The 23,499-nt window shown below is 40.4% G+C and overlaps 2 protein-coding genes across 3 annotated transcripts in view; one reads left to right on the top strand and one right to left on the bottom strand.

Moving 5' to 3' along the window:
* Positions 1 to 250: 250 nt before the first annotated feature.
* Positions 251 to 19,112, bottom strand: ubtd1b (ubiquitin domain containing 1b). The gene is made up of 4 exons (XM_022208920.2): positions 18,346 to 19,112; positions 5,668 to 5,895; positions 5,288 to 5,445; positions 251 to 3,738 (listed from the first exon to the last, which is right to left on the bottom strand). The coding sequence occupies exons 1-4, from the start codon at positions 18,425 to 18,427 to the stop codon at positions 3,469 to 3,471; spliced, it is 738 nt and encodes a 245-aa protein (XP_022064612.2). The 5' UTR covers positions 18,428 to 19,112; the 3' UTR covers positions 251 to 3,468.
* Positions 19,113 to 19,603: 491 nt separating this feature from the next.
* The window catches only part of mms19 (MMS19 homolog, cytosolic iron-sulfur assembly component), a 29,136-nt gene continuing 25,240 nt past the window's right edge, over positions 19,604 to 23,499 (top strand). The window contains exons 1-4 of one of the 2 annotated variants that reach the window (XM_051939935.1): positions 19,604 to 19,736; positions 20,242 to 20,290; positions 23,092 to 23,192; positions 23,413 to 23,498. In XM_051939935.1, coding sequence (XP_051795895.1) covers positions 19,616 to 19,736; positions 20,242 to 20,290; positions 23,092 to 23,192; positions 23,413 to 23,498 — 357 coding nt within the window. In that variant the 5' untranslated portion in view covers positions 19,604 to 19,615. The remainder of the gene's footprint in view (positions 19,737 to 20,241; positions 20,291 to 23,091; positions 23,193 to 23,412; position 23,499) is intronic. The other variant, XM_051939934.1, reaches the window with a different exon arrangement.

The raw sequence follows: 23,499 nt of genomic DNA, 5'->3' as shown, positions 1-23,499 counted from the left end.
CTGCTAAATCTTACCTCCTGAAGTACTGAAAAAAAGAGCACAAAGTGAGGACGGACACAGGGATGTGCAGTCAGATAAATGGGGACAAACACCCAGTCGTGGTTCACCTCAGCGAGGATGCTGTAACAGGAGCCGCTATCGATAAAGTTGTCAGCAGAGCGTTTCCCATCCTGATGCTCAGTGACCTTCACAGCTGAGACAAGAAGAGCTGAATGCTAAACGAACACAGCGGAATGAAGGTGTGCCAGCATTTATAATGTTTAGATATTTATTCTGTAAAAGACAATGAGGCCCAATGGTCAAGGCGACAGCTGGGAATACATTTCAAAGTGATAGACATGAATATTTAAAGCCACTGACAGTGGCAGCTGATTATCTGACACAGGAATCAGATCATAGCAGGCTTGTACCTGTAGTTTGACATTACTTTAACAATACTTATGGCTGGTGCTCTATGAAATCTGCAAAATCAGACATAAAAATGAGGTCTATGTCTATTGTATTGCACATACAGAGAGAAATGCTCATTCAAGTTTGCATACAATGATTACCAAATTTCCCTTTAAGAACCACAGGTAAAGGGAAAGCAGAAAACAAAACGCTCTGGATGTAAATAGGAAACTGTAATGAGCATCAAGGCTGAAACTGGTTAAAAAAGATAAAACAGAATGAAAACGTTCTTGATATGGTGAGCTGTGGCTCAGTTCAGGTTTATTCCTCCCACTGATGGAGAATGATGTGTCAGGAAGGAGCGGTGAATGAAAGCAAAGCCCACCAAGACCCTGAATAATCACAAGAAACCCAAATCTGTCAGTGCTATGTTAGTAACTGACACACAGAAGCAGAGTGGTTTTGCTTCTCTAGGCAGATTTAAGGTTTGCAAATTTAGAAAAACTTCAAGGTTTCAGGAAAAAAATGTACAAAATTTACACGTCAAATAAACTATGTTCATGTTACTTGTAATTTTAAATCCAGTTTCAAAATGTGAATATAAATTGATTCTATATATTCAGCTGGATTCATTTTGCAGTGGTTAAATGTCACAGTTAGGTATTCAGTGGCTTTTAAAGTGAAAACAATTATGGCCTTATTTCCATACATATAGGACAAACTAAGAGCATCAATGACACGCTTGATCTGTTTTTAGTCCTGTCTTGTTTTATGTGCTAACACTCAGCTCACTGACAGCTAATCAGACGTACGACAAAATGATTGGAAATGAAAAACAGATAAAGTTCTATTTCATGATATGCACGTGATTCATTAGTATTAGAAACCAAATGCAACTCAGTGGATTTTCACAGCACTCAGACACAAATCTGTCACAAACGGAGCTGGAGTGAGGCCTGATGGAAACTTCAGCCTGGAGCTGCCAGCATAAATTCATGGCTTTGTGCTACAATGTGCAGGCAAAAGCAGTACTGCACTGCTCAGTGCGAAATTGAAATACCCTTTGAATCACAAGCAAGATGTCTTGAGAAAAGACTTTTTGACACTGTGACATAAATTTGTCGCTTTGTTCCCTCTCATACTCAGTGAATTTACCAGAAAGCGACCACATAAAAGGCGTCACGACCTAAATTGGAGAATCTGGTTTATCTGCCAGGAAGGAAAATGTGATGACTGTTACTTTTCAAACATGGTGTCAACTTTTCGCTTTCATATCAAACCCGTGAACTTTTGATGAGGGGCTGTTAAAGAGGCACAGCAGCAATTTAGTATTTAAATTCAGAAAGTTGTGGGACAAATAGTTTGAAAAATGGTCTCAATTAAAGCAGCAGATCCTGTGATATCCACACTATAAACCCTTGTAACATCTCAAGTTCCAAAAAACCACCTATATTTCCCACAATGCAACTGAATAGAATGGTAGATTTGAGTCTTTTTGCCTGGGTAACGCCCATATCCTTAAAACTCCACACCTACAGTTTGCAATGGGAGCTTTGTGCTGTAAATGGCTAATCTCCAAGCCCTTTTTGAAGAGATGATCATCACATCATTAAAGTTAATTTCTCTTCAGCAGTACCTTGAATTTTCTATCCGAAGAACCCCCCCCAAAAGATCTGCGTCTTCACCATGGTATAGAGACCAGCTCAGTTTAGGCAAATTAGTCACAACTATACAACAAACTGATCAAATCCAGTCCATTAAGTAGCAGTAATGTTGCTAGTTCCTGCAGTGAAAATACAACTATCATTAAATGTTACGCACTGTCCCGTAGCAAGTAAATTGACTGTAAAGTTTAGAACACTGGAGTGTACTTGCAGGTCATGCCACTAAATCAAAAATATTCCCTGTGAGGCTCACTAGTACTTCTGGATAACCTGAAAAATCTGCAGCTTTTTGTAGCCTTTAGCTTTTCACTCACCGCTCCATAACAAAGCATCTGTATGCTGGTGAAGAAAATGGACAACTATTTTTCCTCAAAGTAACCAAACCACATCAAGAAAAAAAGGCAATTACATTCATCAAGTGGTGAAAAGAAGGACAACTACCTCTAAAGCAACTGAAGTGATTATATAAGGGCTGTGCTCCCTCCTGGTGGTGGTGGGGGTCATTAAGGGGAACGCAGCTGTTAAGACAATACTTGTTGCATGGGAGTTTCTCTTTCCCTTCACAGACAGCAATAATGACTTAATCTCCGATTTGTACACCACTATTGTCTTTGTGAGCTACATCAAATTCCAATGTATTATGGGTCGAACACGCACCCATCATATGTTTTGTCTACGAGACTTATGAAATCTTAAAAAAAGGCAGCAGTTATAGCTTAGATTGATCTAAGAGTTCCTGAATTTAAAAAATACAGAAGGCTTAGCCTAGCGGTAAAACCTACGTCTTTCCGGACATTAACCCTTTTTTTGTCTTGTAGAAGGCACACAAACTACCACAAAAGTATAGTAACAATGTTTAAATGTGCAAAAAAGCTCAGTTTACAATATTTCCTCAATTAAAGAAGGAAGGAAAATGAGAAAGAAAATGTTCAGCGTCACGCTCTTTGCCTTCCTTTCTTGTTTCTGTGGAGGAGAAAAAGATGGCAGAGCACAGTTGATAGGTGTCATAGTAGAAATGTGCTTTAGAACCAACACCTCTGCATTTCCTCCATTGGCACGTAGGTCAGACAAAAGGGCAGAGTTTAGTCATAATGTGCACATTTCATATGTGGCTTTAAAGGCTGTGAGCTCTGCTTCAATTCAAGATGGCTCAAAGCAGGTGAAGATCTCCAGACTTAGTGTGACAACTGGAACAACTCGGCAGAGGAACACATTGAACATGGTACGTGAAAGAAAGCAGCATTTGAGTCACTCTCTTATTTATTTATTTTTTGCCTAAAAATAGTTTTGTACCTCCACAGTTTAATTTTTATTCAGTAACAGTGTCTGTTGTCAAAAAGAATAAGTTATCCAGCACTGGAGGCACATCTGGTCCTTCATCTGCATGACTCCTCCATCGTTCCTCTTTGTCCTGTTATTCAGAAGCAGGGGAGGAGGCCGTGGTGGTCGGTGACAGCTTGGGGGCTCGGAGGGCCTGCGGGTTGACGATGACCTGGATCACAAAGTCCTTCTGGATCTTAGTGTCTTGTAGCCGCGTCTTGTCTGTGAGTAGCTTCCCGGAGAAGAACCAGCGTTGGTGGGTGGCATCGATGTCTTCCTGGGCCTGCAGCTGCTTCTTCAGCTGCCCGATGGTGTCGGCCATGCTGACGCTGAGGCGTAGATCCTTTCCTGTGGACAGTCGAACCTACAGAGGAACAGGGCGTGGAAGAGTCAATCAAGAGCTACCTGGAGTGGTGTAGTGGAGTCAAAGTTTATTTTGGTTGCTGAAAACCCTACCCATTTGCCAAACAATTGACTGGTGACAGAGAAAAAATCTGGATGTTGTCAGTAGATTAACTGAATTGACTTCTACCTGCTAGCGTTTTTTGCTTAAATGAGCTACAGATAAAGACAAAAAGCCAGCTTTTTGGTCATAGATTTGAACACAACACAACTCCACTGATGACTTCATTAACATGGTGTTGATTAGTCTGGAGCTGACTCAGATCTTCAGTAAATGTTAAATAAGTTACAATTAGCAGTTTCCACTGGGTTGTGTGATATCAAAGTTGTGGAAAAAAAAAAACAGGTCTTAAAAGGTTAGATTACTCCCACTGCCAAATATAATGCATTCATCCTGGAAGGTTGTTGATACTGATCTTTTCTCTTTATGAAAGTAACACTGGTGATTGTCTAACCAATGAGAACATATGTAAAACCTGCTGACTAAAGACCTGGTGGACACAGTGACTCACAATCGAGGTTGGTTACTCTTCCAAGGAACACGACGGAGTTATGTGACAATCTGCGTTGGTCTGTCTGTCGGTTAGCAACATTACTCAAAACGGAATAACAGATTTGGATGAAATTTTCAGGGGAGGTCAGAAATGACACAGGGATCACCTCATTAAATTTTAGCAGGGATGGATCCTATAGTCTGGATCCATGGATTTGTTAAGGATTTCTGTATCAGTGTGAGATAGCGGTTGTGCATCACTGTAACTATGACATCAAGTGAACACCGTCAGCTGATGATCACATGACTGAAATTCTACTACAAATCGAATGCTGTGGACTTATTTGTTGGAAATGATAAAAGGAACAAATGACTAAATTGTGGGGGTGTTTCTGAGTCCCATCACTTCCCGCTGCCTGATACATATTTAGGTCACGCGATTCAGTAACCATACACAATGTACACATGCATAACACACACATGTTCTCAGCACAAGGTCATTTTGTTTGTGGGTACATCTAAACTAAATGGCCACAATCTCTGGCGCCGTGATTTTTGCTATGAATTTTTTCGACTGTGCAACCTTTTTGGAGTACTGAGTTCTTTTCTTGTTTTCATATGGTACAGATGGATTATAAGTTGCATATCTGCCAGTGTATCATCTTCCTCAAAATCTATTTCCACTTTTTATTCTGTGTGCTGACTAATAACGACAGGAAGTTAACATTTGCTGTCGCAATTCTGTCCAAAGTTGCCTTTCTTTTTGCCGCTTCAAACTACTGAAAGACCAAACAGAGAAAGACCAGGAATTTGCACAGATTATCCCAATTGCAGAAATGATCAGTGCATTGTAATGGTTTGAGACGTGCATTTATGCTTTAGTTATTAAATGTTATACAGTCACAGTTTTAATTTATGCACATTGTTTAGCATGCATGTGTTCATACAGAGGTGAAACACTTGATATACTTGAAGCAACTCAGTGCAGGTTTTAGGAGTTGTGTACTCATCATGGTACCTTGAGCTGGAATTCCTTCTTGGGTGCTACTGGGGGTTCAGGGCTGTCGCTGGGGTCCTCATCACTACGCTCTGAGATGAGGTTGATGGGTGGCGCCAGGCAGTAGACAGGCAGCTGGTAGCGGTTTCCGAGTTCATCATAACACTCTGTCAGAGTACCTGGGGAGGGATGTCAAAGAAAACAAGACAGGCTGTCACTCAAAATTACTGATACAGAAATGTGATAACCACCTGGGTTGTCCTACATATGTACAGCTTCGATAAACCAGTTCTTTCTGTGATTTGTGTATTTCACAGAATTATGAGTATAAAGATGTCCTTTGTATTAAATCTGAAATGGTTAAGAACTGTGTGTTTTGCAGACTGCGTTTCTGTCCTCACCATGTGGCAGTGTGATGCTAGCTCCATCCACTATAGCCTGGGCTAACTCATGGTCGTTACACTCCAGGGCCACGGCAGCGGCTTTCAGGGCATCCCAGATCTCCTTTCTGCCCTCAAAGGCTGGTGCTGTGTCCCAGAATTCATCTCTCTTGCTCCGTAGCTGACCCTCCGTCATTGGATAGTCGCTCTTCCACTTGGGCCGATCTTTTTTAAGAGGCTCGTTACGTCCTGCAATTGATAATAGATAGACAAGTTAATTAGTGTATATCTTATGACTCAGATTTTTTTAATGCACTGATTGTTACTGATAAAGCCTAAAGTTAATAGTGGAGGATGTAGGCATAAGATGGTGCATTTTCGGGTTGGAAGCATTAAACTTTCCACACTTATAAAGTAACCCCAGGTGAACATTTCTAGATGGGGAGGCAAGCCGTCTGAGCCCCCTGGTGGCCACCGCAGGAACTAACATTTTTCTACCTGGCGAGCGTCACAAAAACTGTTATATATGGTCATTTTTTAAAATATTTTTTTCTTCTGCATGTGTTTTAAGCAGAAAATCTCATTTAGAAACCCCAAGTGAACATTTCTAAAGAGTTGACAGGCAGTAGGCACCACCTGGTGGCAACCGCAAAAACTATAATTTCATTACCTGGCAAGCGTCAGTTAAACTGTTAAAAGTGAGCAAATCTATCTCAAATTTTCATTCTCTGTATGTTGGAAGCAGAATATTTGGCACATTTGTAAACACAGATAAGCATCTAAGGAGAGGAAGATAATCCCTGATTGACATTGCAGGAGCTTAACCTTTTTTCCGAATGTCCATGAAACTGTTAGATATGATTTAAATGATTAAATATGACACCGTTATTTTCATATTTCATCTTAATAATTTGGAAGCATAAAGAAATTAGCATGTTTGAAAAGTAGTGTAAGTGAACATGATTTTATAGAGAGGCATACTGCCAGATTTCTCTGGTGGCCATATCATCAGCTGAAATTATGATACAAACATGCATGAAATCGAAATTCAAAATTTCAGTGAATGTTGCTTTACACAACTATGGTTAGGGAGTAAGCTGGTCAAACTATCAAGTGGTCCATCCGTATGGCTTGTGAAATATTTTATGATACAGTGAAAGCCATGGAAATCTACAGGAACCAAACGCAAGACAACTGACATGGCCATTAATGATGGCAGTTGTTGCGTGGTCCAGTCTGGGTATAGGCAGAGTAGATGATGGGCAGACGAAACCTAGTGAGACAAGACGGGATATTGCGGCTACACTCAAGTTTAAGTTGTCTGTCTGGAAGCAATGGCCTTCACAGTGGCAGAGGCCTGTGCACTTGAGCTCTGCATTGTAGCAGGTACACGCACCTCTGCACGAAACCCTACAGTTACAATGGATGAGCTCATAGCACATCTCATGAGCCTGTTGGAGGGTGGTCCACTTTGGAGTCCACCGGCAAGATCCCTCATCCCATTCCCAACCAAACAAGGAAGGGCTAGGTAGAGGTGCTGCTTTTTCAAGGGATTTGCCCCACATGTGTCCTCCTTGGTATGTGGCTCTAAGGATGTGCTGTCTGAGTGCAGCTCCTGCTGGAGGGATGCCGTCAAATGTTTTAGACTTTCTTGAGAACATATGCTGTCTGGCCTCATTGACACTGGAAAGTTCACTTGTGCGGTCATACATTACCATAACAAATCTCTCAACAAGAGCAACCACATCCTCTGGTAAATCATTTGGCGTATCTGCCAAGAAAGAGAATGCGTCTGTTGCCTCTGGGAAGGCGGTCCAGGTATCCCAGGCCCTCTTCTTCCCTCTACTGGAAAAGAAGGATGTGACATTGCATCCTGTAAAGGCATGGAAGAAGAGTAGGGCGCGTGCCTTGGGTGGTGACAGAGCAGAAGCAATCTCATGTACAGCAATGTATCTTTGGCTTTTCCCAGTGCCAAACAAAATCCACAGCTCTGAAATAATGAAACTGTGAAAGAAAGCAATAGCAAGAACGACAACATCCGTGTCCACAGTCCTGATCAAGATACATGTGTGGCCTTTGCTGGCTCCATCCATTACATGGAGCATGATGCGTGTATCAGCCTCTTCCTGAGTACACGGTTCTGGCTTAGATTTGTCTGCTACTCCTGAACTGCAGACAACATTCTCTTTCACTGTGCACAGGACTTGCTTATGTTCCACTTCAATTACAGCAACATGCTCAGTAAGAAGTGAGAACAGTTCTGTCTTATTGTCATTGTTTCGGAGAAAGCTCTGCCAGTTTGGAGGGATCTGATTGGTGAGAGCAACACGTCTACGCACACCAGACCCTCGCTTCTCCCTGGTTGATGTCTTCAGGCTATGCTTGTCATACACATCAAAGACCACATCGACTTTGTCCACACTCTCCAGGAGATTGCGAATGTGAGGCAGAAAGACTTGTGAGACATAGTCCGAGAATGTCTTTGAAGTGTTTGGTTTGAGAGAGTGTGCTAGCATGGCACCATCCAGAACAGCTGTGGTGGCCTTTGCCTCGGTGATATCAGAGTCAGCTAGCAAGTCAGCTTTCTTGCCAGGTCTCATTGCCCCTGACTTTGCCATATTTTCAGCAGTTTTGGTGATGTTCGCCAGGTAGTAAAATCATATTACCTTCGGTTGCCACCAGGTGGTGCCTAGTCATTGTCCACTGTTCAGAAATGTTCATCTGGGATTTCTAAATGTGTTAGCTTAGATTTTCTCCTTTCAACACACACAGAAAAAAAGACAAAAAAAATGACCATATCTAACAGTTTTATTGATGCTCGCCAGGTAGAAAAATTATAGTTCCTGTGGTGGCCACCAGGGGGCTCTGACGGCTTGCCTCCCCATCCAGAAATGTTCACCTGGGGTTACTTTATAAGTGTGAAAAGTTTGATGCTTCCAACCTGAAAGTGCACGAAATGACCCCGAGGCTGGTCTTAGCTCCCCCACTATAATGCTTAGCTCAGAACTTAGAAATTTAAAGATAGAAGCTTTAAGCTTCACACTAATAACTCAAAAGTTTCGTTACAAACATAAACAGGCATGCTGCTATTGCATAAAGCGTCTGTGTGTTAAATTAGGGTCAATTTTTAACACAGAGAATTTTGTGCCACCACCTAAAAAGTTTGAACCAGCGCCAAAGGAAATTCACCAGCACAGAATGATAAAAATAGAAAATGAAACAAATCTTAAGAATTCAAAAAAATCCATTCTTTAAGAAAGTGTTTTGTTAATTGAGGTTTCATTTACTTAAGTTTACCATCTGTTTATGACCATTTATAATTAATGGGCCCCAAAACACTCATGTGGAGCCAGAACAAACCCAGATACTCTGTATATTTCTGTATCTAAACAACCTGAAGGTGCCCTGTGCAGCTTCCTTGGTAAAAGGGGAAAAAATGCATCTTTACTGTTAGTGTCTCCCAGCAAAAGACTGTACACATCCTCAGTGTGTAACAGACATGCTGAATGCACAGGCTCATTTAAAGCAGTGCTCTGTACCACTATAGGATGTCAGACAGGGATCCTATGCCAACACTAACCTAGTTTTTTTGCAGTTTCTCTGCAATCTAGCTGTGCAATTTCTATCTTCAAACAGAAAGACAGAGGAGATCTGGAATGCACACAACAGTTTAGAGACACCACTTTCTGTTGGACCTCATAACAATGTGAAAATGTGCACCACAGAATGCAGAAAATAAGCAGGTTGATAAAAAGCAGAATCAAATTCTGTACTTTTATCTGTCAACAGTAATAAGCAGAGCTGGCAGCAGACAGAAATGCAAGCTGTCACCAGAGACAGAGAACATCCCACCCTGCCCCAACATGTCATCCAAATCTAAAATTAGGAGGTCATTCAGAGTTTGCAATATGCATGAAGCATGTGTAGCCTATATCTGTCTATGTAACCTTACCTGTGCTTCCCACCATTCAATATTAACACAACGCACACCTCGACCAGGAGAGCACTTACTGAAGTGAAGAGAATACACAAGGGTCACGCAAACACACGACGCCAGCATCAGACAGCTGACAATCCTGCCAGCTATGATTTGCCACCAATGAATCTCTTCATGATTTACTGCACCAGCTTGCTGTCCTATGTGGTAGAGTTCCTCTAATATAACAGGCTGCTACTTAAAAAGAATCAGTGTGTTAAAGAGGTGCCAAATGTTAGCTGTTTCAGTTCGTTTTCAAAAGCCTCTTTTACTTCATTTTAAAATTAAGTACTTAACCTGCATAAATCTATATTTACAATTGTTGGTGGGCAGAGATGCCAGAAACCGAAGTGTAGAGTGATGGAAAATGAAGAGGAGTATAAAGAGAGACAGCACACATCCAAGAGGTTGCCTTTCTTTCAAACTAATTATTTATAGTGCAGGCAGCTCAGGAGGAGTAATTTGGAGGACATGGGCTGGTGTAGGATTAGCATTTGGAGTAGAGTGAATCCCAAGACAGGCAAAAGGGCTTCCTCAACAACACTCAGTTAAAGTACAAATGGGCATGTGGTGTCTATGCAAGACACAAGTAGGATTTGTGGCTGTGGTCCATGTAGTGCAACACAAGACACACATCCAAATGTAGATACATAATACTGTATGATCATGTATAAAAGCACAACAAAATATACCTCTTCTCAAACAACAAGCCCAAGCACCTACCATGCGTAGACCAGATGAGCATTTAGCAGTCAATGACTTGTGGTGCAACCTTTTAGAATAAACACATTATTAATACGACTACCACTCAATATGATCTCTCTGAAAGGCTTCTGGCAGATCATCCTGCTTCCACTTTGTGGCAAAATCACTTTGGCTGAACAGGTAGTGGAAATATTATCAAAAATGCAATGCGACACGTGTACTACTTTGATAGTGCCACAATATGTCATTATAAATGAAGCATTGTGGTGCTACAGAGATGTTAGAGAATATTGTTGTTTGGGACAGACTGCAGAACAAAAAAAAATCCCATGACCATTTTTGATAGTTGTTGCAGGGGACAAAAAAAAAAAAAAGTGAAATATCACAACTGCCAACTCGTACTGCAATATCTGTTTAAAAAAATGTCTATATCTATATGATTTTTGTTGCATAATGTTCACCCTAGTAAAAGAGAGCAGAAAAATGGATTTTGTGACGTTTTGAAATACTGACAGGTGGATTTCATTACAATCACAAGTGAGGTAAGCCGATTCTCCATGTTTTCAGTCTTTATGGTGAGCTAACTGGTTTCACTAGTATTTACTTTTACATTACACTTTCATCAAAAAAATGGAATATTTCCCAAAATAGTAAACATTAAATAATGACACACTTGTTCATTTGATTATGTGTGTCCTCAGATTATATATCATCTCTGGGACATGTACACAACACACATTACAACACATGACAAAACTTAAGTCTAACTATATATCATGTAAGACAGAATATCCTCTAGAACAACGGTTCTCAACCCTGTTCCTCAGGACCCACTGTCCTGCATGTTTTAGATGTTTTCCTGCTCCAACACACCTGATTCAAATGATCAGCTCGTCATCAGGCTTCTGCAGAGGCTTGATGACGAGCTGATCATTTGAATCAGGTGTGTTGGAGCAGGGAAGCATCTAAAACATGCAGGACAGTGGGTCCTGAGGAACAGGGTTGAGAACCGTTGTTCTAGAACACGGGTGTCAAACATGCGGCCTGCAGATCAAAATCAGTCCGTCAAAGGGTCCAATCTGGCCTGCAGGACAAATTTGTGAAGTGTAAAAATTACAGACAGGACATTAACTGCAAACTGTAAGTTTGTAAAACTATAAATTTAGAGTAATTTCCTGACCTTGACAAGTTGCTTTGATCATAAAGTAAAATACTAGATTGCTCATTGTTCTTTTGTGTCTGATTTTTGTCATTTTTTTTTTTGTCTGAATTCCGTCATTTGTCTCATGTTTTTGTCGTTTTATGGTTTTTTGTTGTTTTGCGTTTCCTTTTTGTCTTATTTTTGTGATTTTATGCTTCATTTGTTGTTCTGTGTTTTTGTCATTTTTTTTACTATTTTTATCTAGCTTGAGTTGTCTACTTTTTTGTCATTTTGTTTCTTGCCTTTGTTATTTTTGTTTTGTTTGTGTCATTTGTATAATTTCTTGTTTCATTTTGTCATTTGTCACTTTGTAACTTGTCAAATTTTTTGTAGATTTTTTGTTTGGTTTCGTGTAGTTCGTCTCGTTAATTTTTTCGCTTTTGTCATTTTGTGTCTCATTTTGTCATTTTATTCCTCGTTTTGTGCATCATTTTTGTCATTTTGTTTTTTTGTCTCACCTATGTTGTTTGTCCATTTTTTGTCGCTTTAACTTTTTTGTAAAATTTCTTTGTCTCTTTTGTTTGGTGTCCTTTGTCCCATATTTTGTCATTTTTTTCTCGTTTTTGTCGATTTGTGTCTCATTTTTGTAATATTTTGTCTTGTTTTGGTGTTTGTTTTGTCCGACTTTGTCATTTTGATCACAAAGTAAAATACTATATCGACTGAATCAATCATCAACTATTTTGATAATTGATCCATCGGTTTAAGTAACATTTTAAGAAAATGCTAAATATATGAGAATATTTTCTGGTTTCTTTACTTCTGTTTGACAGTAAACTGACCATGCTTGGGCTATGGATAAAACAACACATTGGAGGATATCATTTTCAGCTTTGTGAAACAATGATCGACATTTCTCATCATTTTCAGACATTTTAAAGACCAAACAGCGAATCAATTAATTGAGAAATAATGGACAGATTAATCAAGAGTGCAAATAAGTTTCAGCACTAATCACAAGAGACCAATAGCAGTAGTCATAGGAGCTTTTCTCATCTTGTTTGGATCTCTATTGACTTGTTTTGTGCATGCACTGTCATTACATTTTTATTATTACCTTTTTCGATCCGAATTCCTCATAAAAAGTCTTTACAAAGTGAACTAAACTGTGTACAAAAGAAAATGTCGACTGAAACCGCATTCTAAAAATGTAAAGGTTATAGGAAAGTACTGCAGAGACTGCCCCATGGTTAGATGGCTCGAGTGCAGAAATAAAATCCATGGAAATACATGTGGTTTTGTGTGTGCATGTGTGAAAAGCAGGGTGTAACAAAAGGAAGTGATTCAAAGACTGACCTCGTTTAACCAAAACTGAGACATAAAGCAAAGCATTGCAGACACATGAAGCAATATCAGGGTGTTTTCATCCTGCTGGGCTCATAAAACAGGTGCCACGTGATGAGGCTACAGTGAAGTGTGTTGTATTTATGAATGTTAATGAAATGTGTCATAAACAATGTGCGAGGACACAAAGCTTCTCTGAGCTGGATGTGGGCGCACAAACAAAAACCGCACATCCAGCAGCTACAGGTGGCTGGTAAAAGATTACCTGATTCTTGGAACTTAAGCATAATGTTGCTTTGGCCTTGTAAAAGACATTTAACAGCCTCCCACATTCTCCGACATGAGGCAAATAATGAAAGTGGGGTGTTATTCTGCGTTTCTCTTTAGAAGCAAACATCAGTGAATGTTCACTGAAGCAGATCAACAGTGGTTAGATGAGAAGAGTTCTCTTTAACCCAACACACACTGGATAGATGTCTGACTGCTTCCTCAGAACACACACTCTCCCACGCGGGCTGCTATCGCTGTAGTCGATCATCTTATCGACACAATGTTTCCTTCAGCTTTCTGCAGCTGAAGATAAAGTCAGCCTCTGAACCTTGCAAAACTCCTCCATAGCCTCCATGAAGCTACTTTTGACAACATGCTCAGCAGAATAGGAGCAACTGGATTTTTTTCTGCCACTGTTCACCACTCACTCTCCTTAGAACTGGGCAGCTTGTCTCAAGACTTGTGTGCTTTTGCAATGGGCTTCTGTTGTGACTTATTGTTTTAATGTATGACTGTTATGTCTTTTTTTCTTTTTACCGAGGGACTGTGGATGTAAATTAGCATTGTGCTATAATCCGGCATATTTACTTCCATTGCTGTATAAATAGGCGTTCATTAATGTCCACTGTCCCCTACCAAATAAATACAATAAATAACTGAATAAAAAACTACTTGAACTGTTGTTTGAACGTTTTTTTAAACTGTGATGTGAGAGTATGCACACTTATAAATCACAAGAAAGCACTCCCTTTAAAAAAAAAGTACTATCAGTTAAAAGAAGCATAAAAAGTACCCAGTAAAAAGTACAGTGTAATGAAGTACTGTGTAAAATAAATTAGAATTTAAATACAATATTGCACATGGTTATTCAAGTACTGCACATGAGGTTGAGATATTGGACACATTTTGGAGCTTGCACTGAGAAAAAAAACTAACAAAAATGACAAAAGTACAGCGCAGCCCACACAGAGGCTGCTATCTTGGATATATCATCATGCAAGCTAAAATATGTTCTCTGCTCGTTCTGTTTGATTAATGCGACTACAACAGCAAGAAAACCTTCTATAGCTACTGACGTCAACTCATCGGGCCATAAAACAGAATCAGAGTACAAAGTAAAGGCTCCATCCAAAATAGTACATTTTTAATTTAAAATGAACATTTTAGTCTCATTCAGAAATACTCTGGATCATTTCAATAATTTCTGCTCATCCATCTCTGAATGAATATTTCTAAAAGTTAGCTTAATATATTAATACTTTCCAGGCTTACTTTAAAAAAAAAACTGCACACTTTCAAACAAATTATTTTGCTCATTGAAATTTGAGGTTATGTTGGATTTTTGGAACTAGAAAAGGTACAAACTTCACATTTTCACTGTCAAGTCAGCCTGACAAGAACAAGAACATTGATTGAGCAACACATTAACAAAATATTGATAATGAAGAAGTCAGCTGGGGATATTTCTGAACAGTATGCACTGCATGTCAAATTAATACAAAATAAAATGGACTTTTTGAATACTGGTAATTGGTAGATAGCCTCATCCAAGTAGAACAGAGCTCTATTTGGGCCAAAAAATTGTCTGTAGTTTGGGACACTAGGCCTAAATGTAGCAATCCTTAGGCACATTAAAGCAAATACGGTATTAATGTAGACAAGTTAATACTGATTAATTGAGAGTCGACATCATCTTTGCAGCCTGTGTCCTAAAATTGCATTGACTAACCTGCACTCTCAAATTACTTTCAGAGAGAAATGTATTTTTTCTCAGAATATGTTTGTTTTTAGCCTAGGCGCGCTAGACAACCCACGGCAACGAATTAATTCTCTGCCAGGGAGGGTCTAGTTACCCTCCATAAGGGTCGAGGCTGGATTCTCCTAAAACTGGCCGGACCAATCACCATGAAGTGTAGAGTCAGAAGGCGGGCGTAACGAAGTGACGACAGAGGCACGACGATTCTGACAGAAACAACCGGCGCACAATAAACAGTTATCTTTCGACTCGGCTTTTGGCCACAGCCCTTAAAGATTTGAAGCTAAAATTCAACTTGAAAGATAAACAAAGGACGGCACTTAAGTGTTTCATTGAGAAGAAAGACGTATTGGGACTTATGCCGATGGGATATGGCAAATCCTTAATATACCAGTTTGGCTCCGCGGCTCCGCTGGTTGGGAAGCTAACGGGACTTAGCCACAATCTGCCGGTGCTCAAGGAACTACATCAGCCTATTCGTTGCGCTGATTGGTGTATACCTAACCAATTGCTGCAGAGGGATTTGATAGACAACCTTTTAGCCCGCCTCCCTCCCTGTCGAGCTTCCCTAGACCCTTGTGCCATCAGAAACATGGGTGTAGCGTGGCTAGACTATGTTTGTTTGTGACATATGAGAAATGTTGTTGCTTTGCAGTAAAACAGTCCTATGTTAGATGTGGTGGGACTTGCCACCCTGGAACCCAGAGAAAAGCAGGAGATGCTTCAAACGTGTTGTGAAGCAGTTGCTTTTAACCCAAACCATGGTATTTTCTGTAATCTAACTACATAGTTTTGGTGCCTAAACCTAACCAAGCGAGTGAGAACAAAACTTATTTCTAAGAATAATCATCCCACACCGGACACAAAGCTCTGTCTACTGGGTCAGAGTCCTGGAGTGGATTTTCTGGCTCTCACACTGGAAGCTAAACCACAGTCTGACCTTTTAGGAGGAGAAAATACACTTTTTTTCAAAGCTTAAATGAGGATGCTGTTCAGTTGTATAGAAACATCATTATTGTGAGGCTGATTTTTTTTTTTTAGATACATTGGATAGCTGTCTAAATTTTAACCAGTGCCAGAGTTGCTTTTTAATACCAACCACCACCACTTCCATAATAGTCTCTTTAGTGTGACAAAAGGTACCTGCTTTAAAGGAGTACGCTTTTTAAAATAAACTAGACATGTTGTCCGACCTTGTTCTGTCTGAGAGTATTGCAGCCTTGAGATTACAAATGAGTCTTTTGTGTTCCTCAGACTGTGATGCAAAGGCTCCATGAACAACGCAACACAAATCACTGAGATATCTCATCCAAAGAAAATAAGAACAAAATCTTCAATGCGTGGCAAGACCTGGAACCAATTAACCTAAATGGTGAAAAATTGCAGCTGACCTCCTCTTCTCACATGTCCGTCTGTCTGTCTGTCTGAGGGTGTGTCGAGCTGCATATATTCAGTTCCGTTGGAGAAGCCAGCCAGTGATGCAGCAGGACATGATGCGACTTGTTTTTGATCGAACCTCGGTCTAGTAGGGAGTGTCTGTTGATACCAATCAGGGCGGGAAATTACCATGAGCCACCGCCAAAAACTCTGGGAATCTTGGCTGTGATGGCTTCAACTTTTTAAATAGCCATTTCAGCACAAAACAAAGAAAGACAAATTACTTTAATTATTGCCCCTTAAAATTAATATTAGGTGTGAATTTATGAATGAAGCCATGCAGTCAGAAGTCCAGAAAGTCTACTTTAATTTCTCCTTTTATGGATGCACAAAGCTGGAATGAACATTAAAAAATCTCCTGTTGTTCTGATGTAAACTGGAGACAATCCATGCTGGAAAGAAGACTCTCTGCAAAACTTTCCATCAGCAACAAACAAGGGGGACAGAACCTGCATCCAAATGAATAACAGACATTTACATTCCTAAACAGCCACTATAAAGTGAACACTGAGCTGAACGGTAATTACACTGCATTTACACATACAACTAAGAATACGTCTTCAGCAATCAACAGAAAGCTGAGAAAGTCTCAGCTGAAATCGCTGCCTTTTCACCATTTCACTTTGGAGTAAAACAACCATTTACTACAGTAACTTACTGTATTTGCTGAACTGGCAAACTTTAGCCACCTCAGCAGGAGGCCGATGGTCTTTTTCTATCCTACTTGAGTCTGTAAAGCCTCTAATCATCCAATAAAAAGTAAGCATTTTCACATGTGCCAACATCCATCATAAAAGGTCATGTTAAATATCATTGTCATTGTTGTTTGAGGTCGAAACTATGCAGAAATTCACAGCGTCTGCCAATTGTGTTGCACGGCGCCTGCGTGTTCAGTTTAGTCTAGTTGCAAATATAACATCTACTCTTGTTAAATACTGAAGCAACAACCCAGATTCCATCTGTCACTATGGAAGACAAGTGCAAAAGAACAAAAGGAGGCAGTACACCAGTATTTATCTTCAGAAGAATGTTATCTTCCAGGAAGGTGCGTAACTAATAGACATGAACTCAAGATCCCGGTGTGAAACAAAAATAAATCTGCATATCACCAACTTCCGAGAATCAGTGTCACCTCTGCTACTTTGTTAGCAGCTGCCACAACGTCGTGCTTCAACTCTAACCACACAGAAATATGGTGATGACAAAACTATCATATTAGCAATTTTAAGATAGCATTTCTTCCTGTAAGTTTGCCGTTGTGGGACTAGGAAGGAGGCTTATACTGACAGATGAGAAAATTGTGAGCCTTGTTACAGATGCAGTGTCACAGGGCAGCTACACCCCATTGTAAAGATGAACTTCCTGTAAGTAATGACTGGAGAGAAGTGGTTTTATGCTCTGCAGACGGGGCAAACGCATGTAAGGTGACACACAAGTTCAGTCCGGACAGCACACTGGCGAACTTCAAAGAATGTGTCTCGAGCAGTCTGAGGAAACCTACATCCTATCCAAAATGAAACAGTGCAATATGATATCAATCCTTCCTCTTTACTTGCAGTTGTGCAATGTATTATACAAACACTTCAGCTTTTCTAACTGCCCATTATGATCGCCATCTAATCAACCCACATGAGCTTTGTATACACATCCATACAAGCTTTGAAATTTGCAGTTCTAAGTGGGAAATCATGTGAATGGAAATGGCTCCCTGGCCACAGAGAAAGACCACCCAGAGTGATAGCACTATGTTCCTCTGTATAGCAGCAATCAGCTCCTCAACAGAAAACAATGGTGAGTAAGGGAACCCAATCGCAAATCGTGACTTGATATGTATTTAGAGTAACAATCGGAGGAAGGAGTGAAAAATGCCTGGATACAGCGACTCTCTGGCAACCTATACACTTCTCTGTATGGTGAAACTACTAAATATGCATACAAAGAAGCAGGACTGGAAGAGTTAACACACTGAACTGCATACCTGAAAATCAAAACCAGAATGAGACTTTAAATTCCTGAGATTTACTGAAGCACCCTACATACACACACACTACTAACATATTCGAGTCTTACCTCCTCGTCCACCATTCCTGGATGAGCCTCGGCTCTGTGTGTCCTCCCAGCCTTCCCAGTATCTTCCCACACATCCCCCCATGGTTAGCGGGCTGCGGATTGTTTCCCCAGGTCTCACTAGCTGAACTGGGGGCCCATTACGGACGAAGCAGATGAACTAGGTCCGATGAGGAGGACGGGTCGCAGGTACAAAACGATGAAAGCTCGATTTGTCATCCGTAACTACAAAGAGTGGTGGGAGTGAAGACGTTAAAGATCGCCGAGCTGATCTGAACGTTGGAGGTGTCTTAATGTGCGTCTTCTCTCTTTAGGAATAAATGTGTTTGACTAGACCCCACAAGATGCACAGTTTGCGACCCGCACAAGTGTTACAAGTTTGTTTGCCTAACCAGCAACATCTGCCAATCAGGTATTTCAAACTGTTAAGACAAATCAGCAGTTATCGAACTTGCCTGTTCACTTGGGTTAGTTCTAAATGTTTGAGTCCCAACAACGCGCACCTCTCGCTAACAGGCTAACAGGGCCAACCAGCTAGCTACAACATCAGTAAACACAAACTTCTGCGCACTCGGGATAATTTCCCCGCAAGTTGAGTCTCTTCCAAACGCGGGAGGTATTCACAGTTTTCTCCCAGCACTCGTTGCCAAGCGGTGCTTCAGTTCTTTCATGGTGTCTCCAGATTTTTTCTCTTTAAACCCCCCAAAACGTTACTTCCCTCTCTGCTGGCAAAAGGTGACTAGCGGCGGTGAGCTAGCGCCACCGAACTTTTTTACGCCTGCGCGTAAGCACGCAGGCAGGTGTTGATTTCCCTGACGTCAGGACTAAACGCTATTATGAATGGAAGAGTCTGCAAATACATTCGTTGTCGATAACAGTTTCATATAGCTGTTATACGCAGTTATTTTTTTACTCGGTATATCTTTTGTACTAATACTGGTGATCATAAATATTGGAAATTTTAGCGATTCAAAAGCACACAGTGCCTCAGTGAAAGCGGAGAAAGAATCAATAATGAACAGCAGTGAGCATTAACTTTTTGCTATTTGTGCTCTTCGTAGTATTTTGGAATTCGGACGGTACGTGAAGGCAGCACCAAAAAATAAACGCTGAAGGTTTATTTTAACAATTTAGCAAACGTTTACATGTAAAAAAAACATGCATACAAATGAATTGGTTTCGACGTACAACTGCATTGTTGGTTAATGATCCTATTTTATAAAATCTGATGTAAAATTCGAGACTTTTGCGTTTCACCCTAAACTTTTCGCGCATGCGTGGTGCCGGTGGCGTTACAGGGGGCACGATGGCTGCGGACAGTGCTTTGCTACTGTCTCTGGTGGAGGAATTTGTCTCCGGACTACAGGACAGCAAGGCCAAGGATGCAGCAAAAGGTAAGTAAGTCTTAATCATGTTTTGCTTGACACATTCGCAGAACAGTTTGGTCGAGGAAACGCCGCTGAGGCTGCGGAGCTGCGCTTCAAGGATGCGCAACATAATGGTTAACTAGCTAACTTAGCGCCACAACATCCTGTGTGCTGCTTCTACCTCACAAGACAAACCACATATGTTCTGACAGTCGTCTGCTCATTGTATCACCTCAACAGCACACCCTGAATATAAACCTACCGCTGTATTGTACTGTCACTCGAGTAGAGGTCTGAATTTAATGCTAGTCTTTATGGTTGAACCGCGTGCTGCTTGCTAGCTGCTGTGTTTGTGTCCGTTTGAAAATATCCTGTCAATGAACTCTGCAAGCTCATCTTTGAACTTCCAAATACGACTAGTTCATATGTAGTTAAGTCCAACAGATTACTTGATTATCTCTGTGTGTACGTTTTTTGTTTGGTATTTTAGCAGTTTGTGTCTCCAGTTTGCTAAACTTGGCTTTTTATTCAGGTGTGAAAGATGGACAGTTTACAGTACTGCAGCTGGTGGAAGCACTTGGGTAAGCTGACTGCATTACAGGTAAAAGCCAGAAAATTAGAATATTTTCATAAACTTGATTTATTTCCGTAATTGCGAACAAAAGGTATAACTTTTACATTATATGTAATCATTGCACGCAGACTGATGCACTTCAAATGTTTATTTATTTAATTTTGATGATCATAGGTGGCAACAAATGAAAATCCGACATTCCGTGGGTCAGAAAATTAGAATATTACCTGAGGCCAATACAAAAACAGGATTTGTAGAAATGTTGGCCAACTGAAAAGTATGAACGTGAAAAATATGAGCATGTACAGTACTCAATACTTGGTTGGAGCTCCTTTTGCCTCAATGACTGCATTAATGCGGCGTGGCATGGAGTCGATCAGTTTCTGGCACTGCTCAGGTGTTATGAGAGCCCAGGTTGCTTTGATAGTGGCCTTCAGCTCTTCTGCATTTTTGGGTCTGGCATTCTGCATCTTCCTCTTAACAATACCCCACAGATTTTCGATGGGGCTAAGGTCGGGCGAGTTGGCTGGCCAATTGAGTACAGAAATATCATGGTCCTTAAACCAGGCACTGGTAGATTTGGCACTGTGTGCAGGCGCCAAGTCCTGTTGGAACATAAAATCCCCACCTCCATAAAGCAGGTCAGCAGCAGGAAGCATGAAGTGCTCTAAAACTTGCTGGTAGACGGCTGCGTTGACCTTGGATCTCAGGAAACAGAGTGGACCGACACCAGCAGATGACATGGCACCCCAAACCATCACTGATGGTGGAAACTTCACACTACTTCAGGCAACGTGGATCCTGTGCCTCTCCTGTCCTCCTCCAGACTCTGGGACCTCGATTTCCAAAGGCAATGCAAAATTTGCTTTCATCAGAAAACATAACTTTGGACCACTCAGCTGCAGTCCAGCTCTTTTTTTCCTTAGCCCAGGTGAGACGCTTTGCGCGCTGTTTCTTGTTCAAAAGAGGCTTGACACGAGGTATGCGGCAGTTGAAACCCATGTCTTTCATGCGTCTCTTGGTGGTGGATTTTGAAGCACTGACTCCTGCAGCAGTCCAGTCCTTGTGAATCTCCCCCACATTTTTGAATGGGTTTTTTTTCACAATCTTCACCAGGGCGCGGTGATCCCTGTCGCTTGTACACTTTTTCCTACCACAGTTTTTCCTACCCTTTGCCTCTCCATTAATGTGTTTGGACACAGAGCTTTGAGAACAGCCAACCTTTTCAGCAATAACCTTTTGAGTCTTGCCCTCCTTGTGCAATGTGTCAATGGTTGCCTTTTGGACAGCTGTCAAATCTGAAGTCTTCCCCATGTTTGTGTAAGCTTCAGAACTGGACTGAGAGACCATTTAAAGCCCTTTGCAGGTGTTTTGAGTTAATCAGCTGGTTAGTGGGTGGCACCAGGTGTCTTCAAACTTGACCCATTTCACAATATTCTAATTTTCTGACCCACGGAATGTCGGATTTTCATTTGTTGCCACCTATGATCATCAAAATTAAATAAATAAACATTTGAAGTGCATCAGTCTGCGTGCAATGATTACATATAATGTAAAAGTTATACCTTTTGTTCGCAATTACGGAAATAAATCAAGTTTATGAAAATATTCTAATTTTCTGGCTTTTACCTGTATATCTAACAACAGTAACACAAGCAAAACAGAAACATCAACTTCATATGATTTCATTTTACCCAAATCTAATGCTGACTTTAGTGAAAGAAGCAGGTTTCACTCAAAAGTGATGAGATAAGCCCCTTTAATACCATAACCATATCACCAAGGTATGAGGCAGACATGCAATTAGGGTTTAACCTGATTATTGCATCCAGTTATTTTGGAGTAAAATGAATACAAAATGTGAGACAGTGAGGTCAAGAAAAATTATAGCCCCTTCACTGGGTTGCTATGCTCAACCCATGTTCCATATGAATATCACAGTAACTGCAGGCTAGTCCAGTGGCTCTTGAATTAATTTTATTTATGATGATTGACAGAGGTTTAATCATATGTAAAGATGGTCATTGGAAATGCTTGTTTTCATACATTGTGTGCCTTGCAGCAAAAACGTTTTAGTCAGACTAGAGTTGTCAGTTTTTAGCTACCAGCTACAGTGAGCTTGTATGTTTTGTAGGTTTTTAATTCTCTTTTTAAGTTTTAGTAATAGTTTTTAATATTAAAGTGACTTCCCCAGTAGTCCATGAGAAAAGATGCACATGCTGATGAGGAGAAAAAGTTCACCCATAAAGTCCCATAACACAATAAAAATACTCAGGTTAAACTTGCTGCCTGAAGGTGAAATGCCACACTGAGTGCTCTGAGCAGAGTTTTGGATCCATATGCTAACTTTACTGAAGTTATCTAAATTAAGATATAATATTGAATTCCTTTCTCAAGATGAGATGTTATCATTTTTTCCTGCATATCACCTCAGTTGTCCTCTGAAAAGTCTCTTCTTAATGAGTCCCTTTATGTGAAGGTGTTGTTTTCCTTCTGATTATATCTACTTATGACTTTTATTTGTATTTATGTATTAGATGATTGTAGTAAAACATATCTTTTCTGCTCTTGGAATTCTGTACTTAGTAGGCATGAGATTTGACAATTATCTAATGCATAAAAGGGGCTCCTAAAGACTCCATTATATGCAAGTGTGAGGTCTTTCTCATGAAAGCATTAGACACCACTTTTGAAATATCTCCATTACATTTTGGACTTCAGTTAGAGGTTTCTTTTAAACTCAGCCTGATTTGTTCTTCCATTAATATTTAATAATAATTGGTACTTTCATTTCCTCTGCTGCTGTAGACTCAGTCTGACCAGCTCTCAGGCTCCCACTCGAGCCCGAGGAGTCCAGCTTCTCTCTGAAGTTCTAAAGGAGTGCTATGGAGAGCTCACAGAGAGAGAAGGTATTCCTCTTCTCCTATGTTTGTGAAGATTATGTCTGTCTCACTCTTTTTTTATTTCTAGATATTGTGTGTCTCGGTCCTATAAACAATAGTAACACTGTATGTGAGTGCAATCTTCAGAAAGAGAGTCAAATCAGAATTCTATCAGAACAACTGCAGTCTGATTGCTGTGTAAAAATGTATGTAAACATCGATTTTATCCTGTTTTCTTTCTCTACAGTCGAAGTTCTTATTGCCTTCTATGAAAACCGTCTTAAGGACCATTATGTCATCACACCACCTGTGTTACAGGGACTCAGAGCACTGG

Source organism: Acanthochromis polyacanthus, chromosome 19, assembly GCF_021347895.1.
Source record: "Acanthochromis polyacanthus isolate Apoly-LR-REF ecotype Palm Island chromosome 19, KAUST_Apoly_ChrSc, whole genome shotgun sequence".
Classification (NCBI taxonomy): Eukaryota; Metazoa; Chordata; class Actinopteri; family Pomacentridae; genus Acanthochromis; species Acanthochromis polyacanthus.
Note: the sequence above shows the minus strand (reverse complement) of the source record. Positions and strands in the feature narration are given on the sequence as shown.

Excerpts from the sequence above, each read along its gene's own strand:
- ubtd1b (XM_022208920.2), bottom strand. The coding sequence starts at position 18,427 with ATGGGGGGATGTGTGGGAAGATACTGGGAAGGCTGGGAGGACACACAG. Across the intron at positions 5,896-18,345 it reads CAGGAATGGTGGACGAGGAG|GACGTAACGAGCCTCTTAAA; the intron begins GTAAGACTCGAA and ends TATCAATTGCAG. Across the intron at positions 3,739-5,287 it reads AGAAGGAATTCCAGCTCAAG|GTTCGACTGTCCACAGGAAA; the intron begins GTACCATGATGA and ends GTTCCTCTGTAG.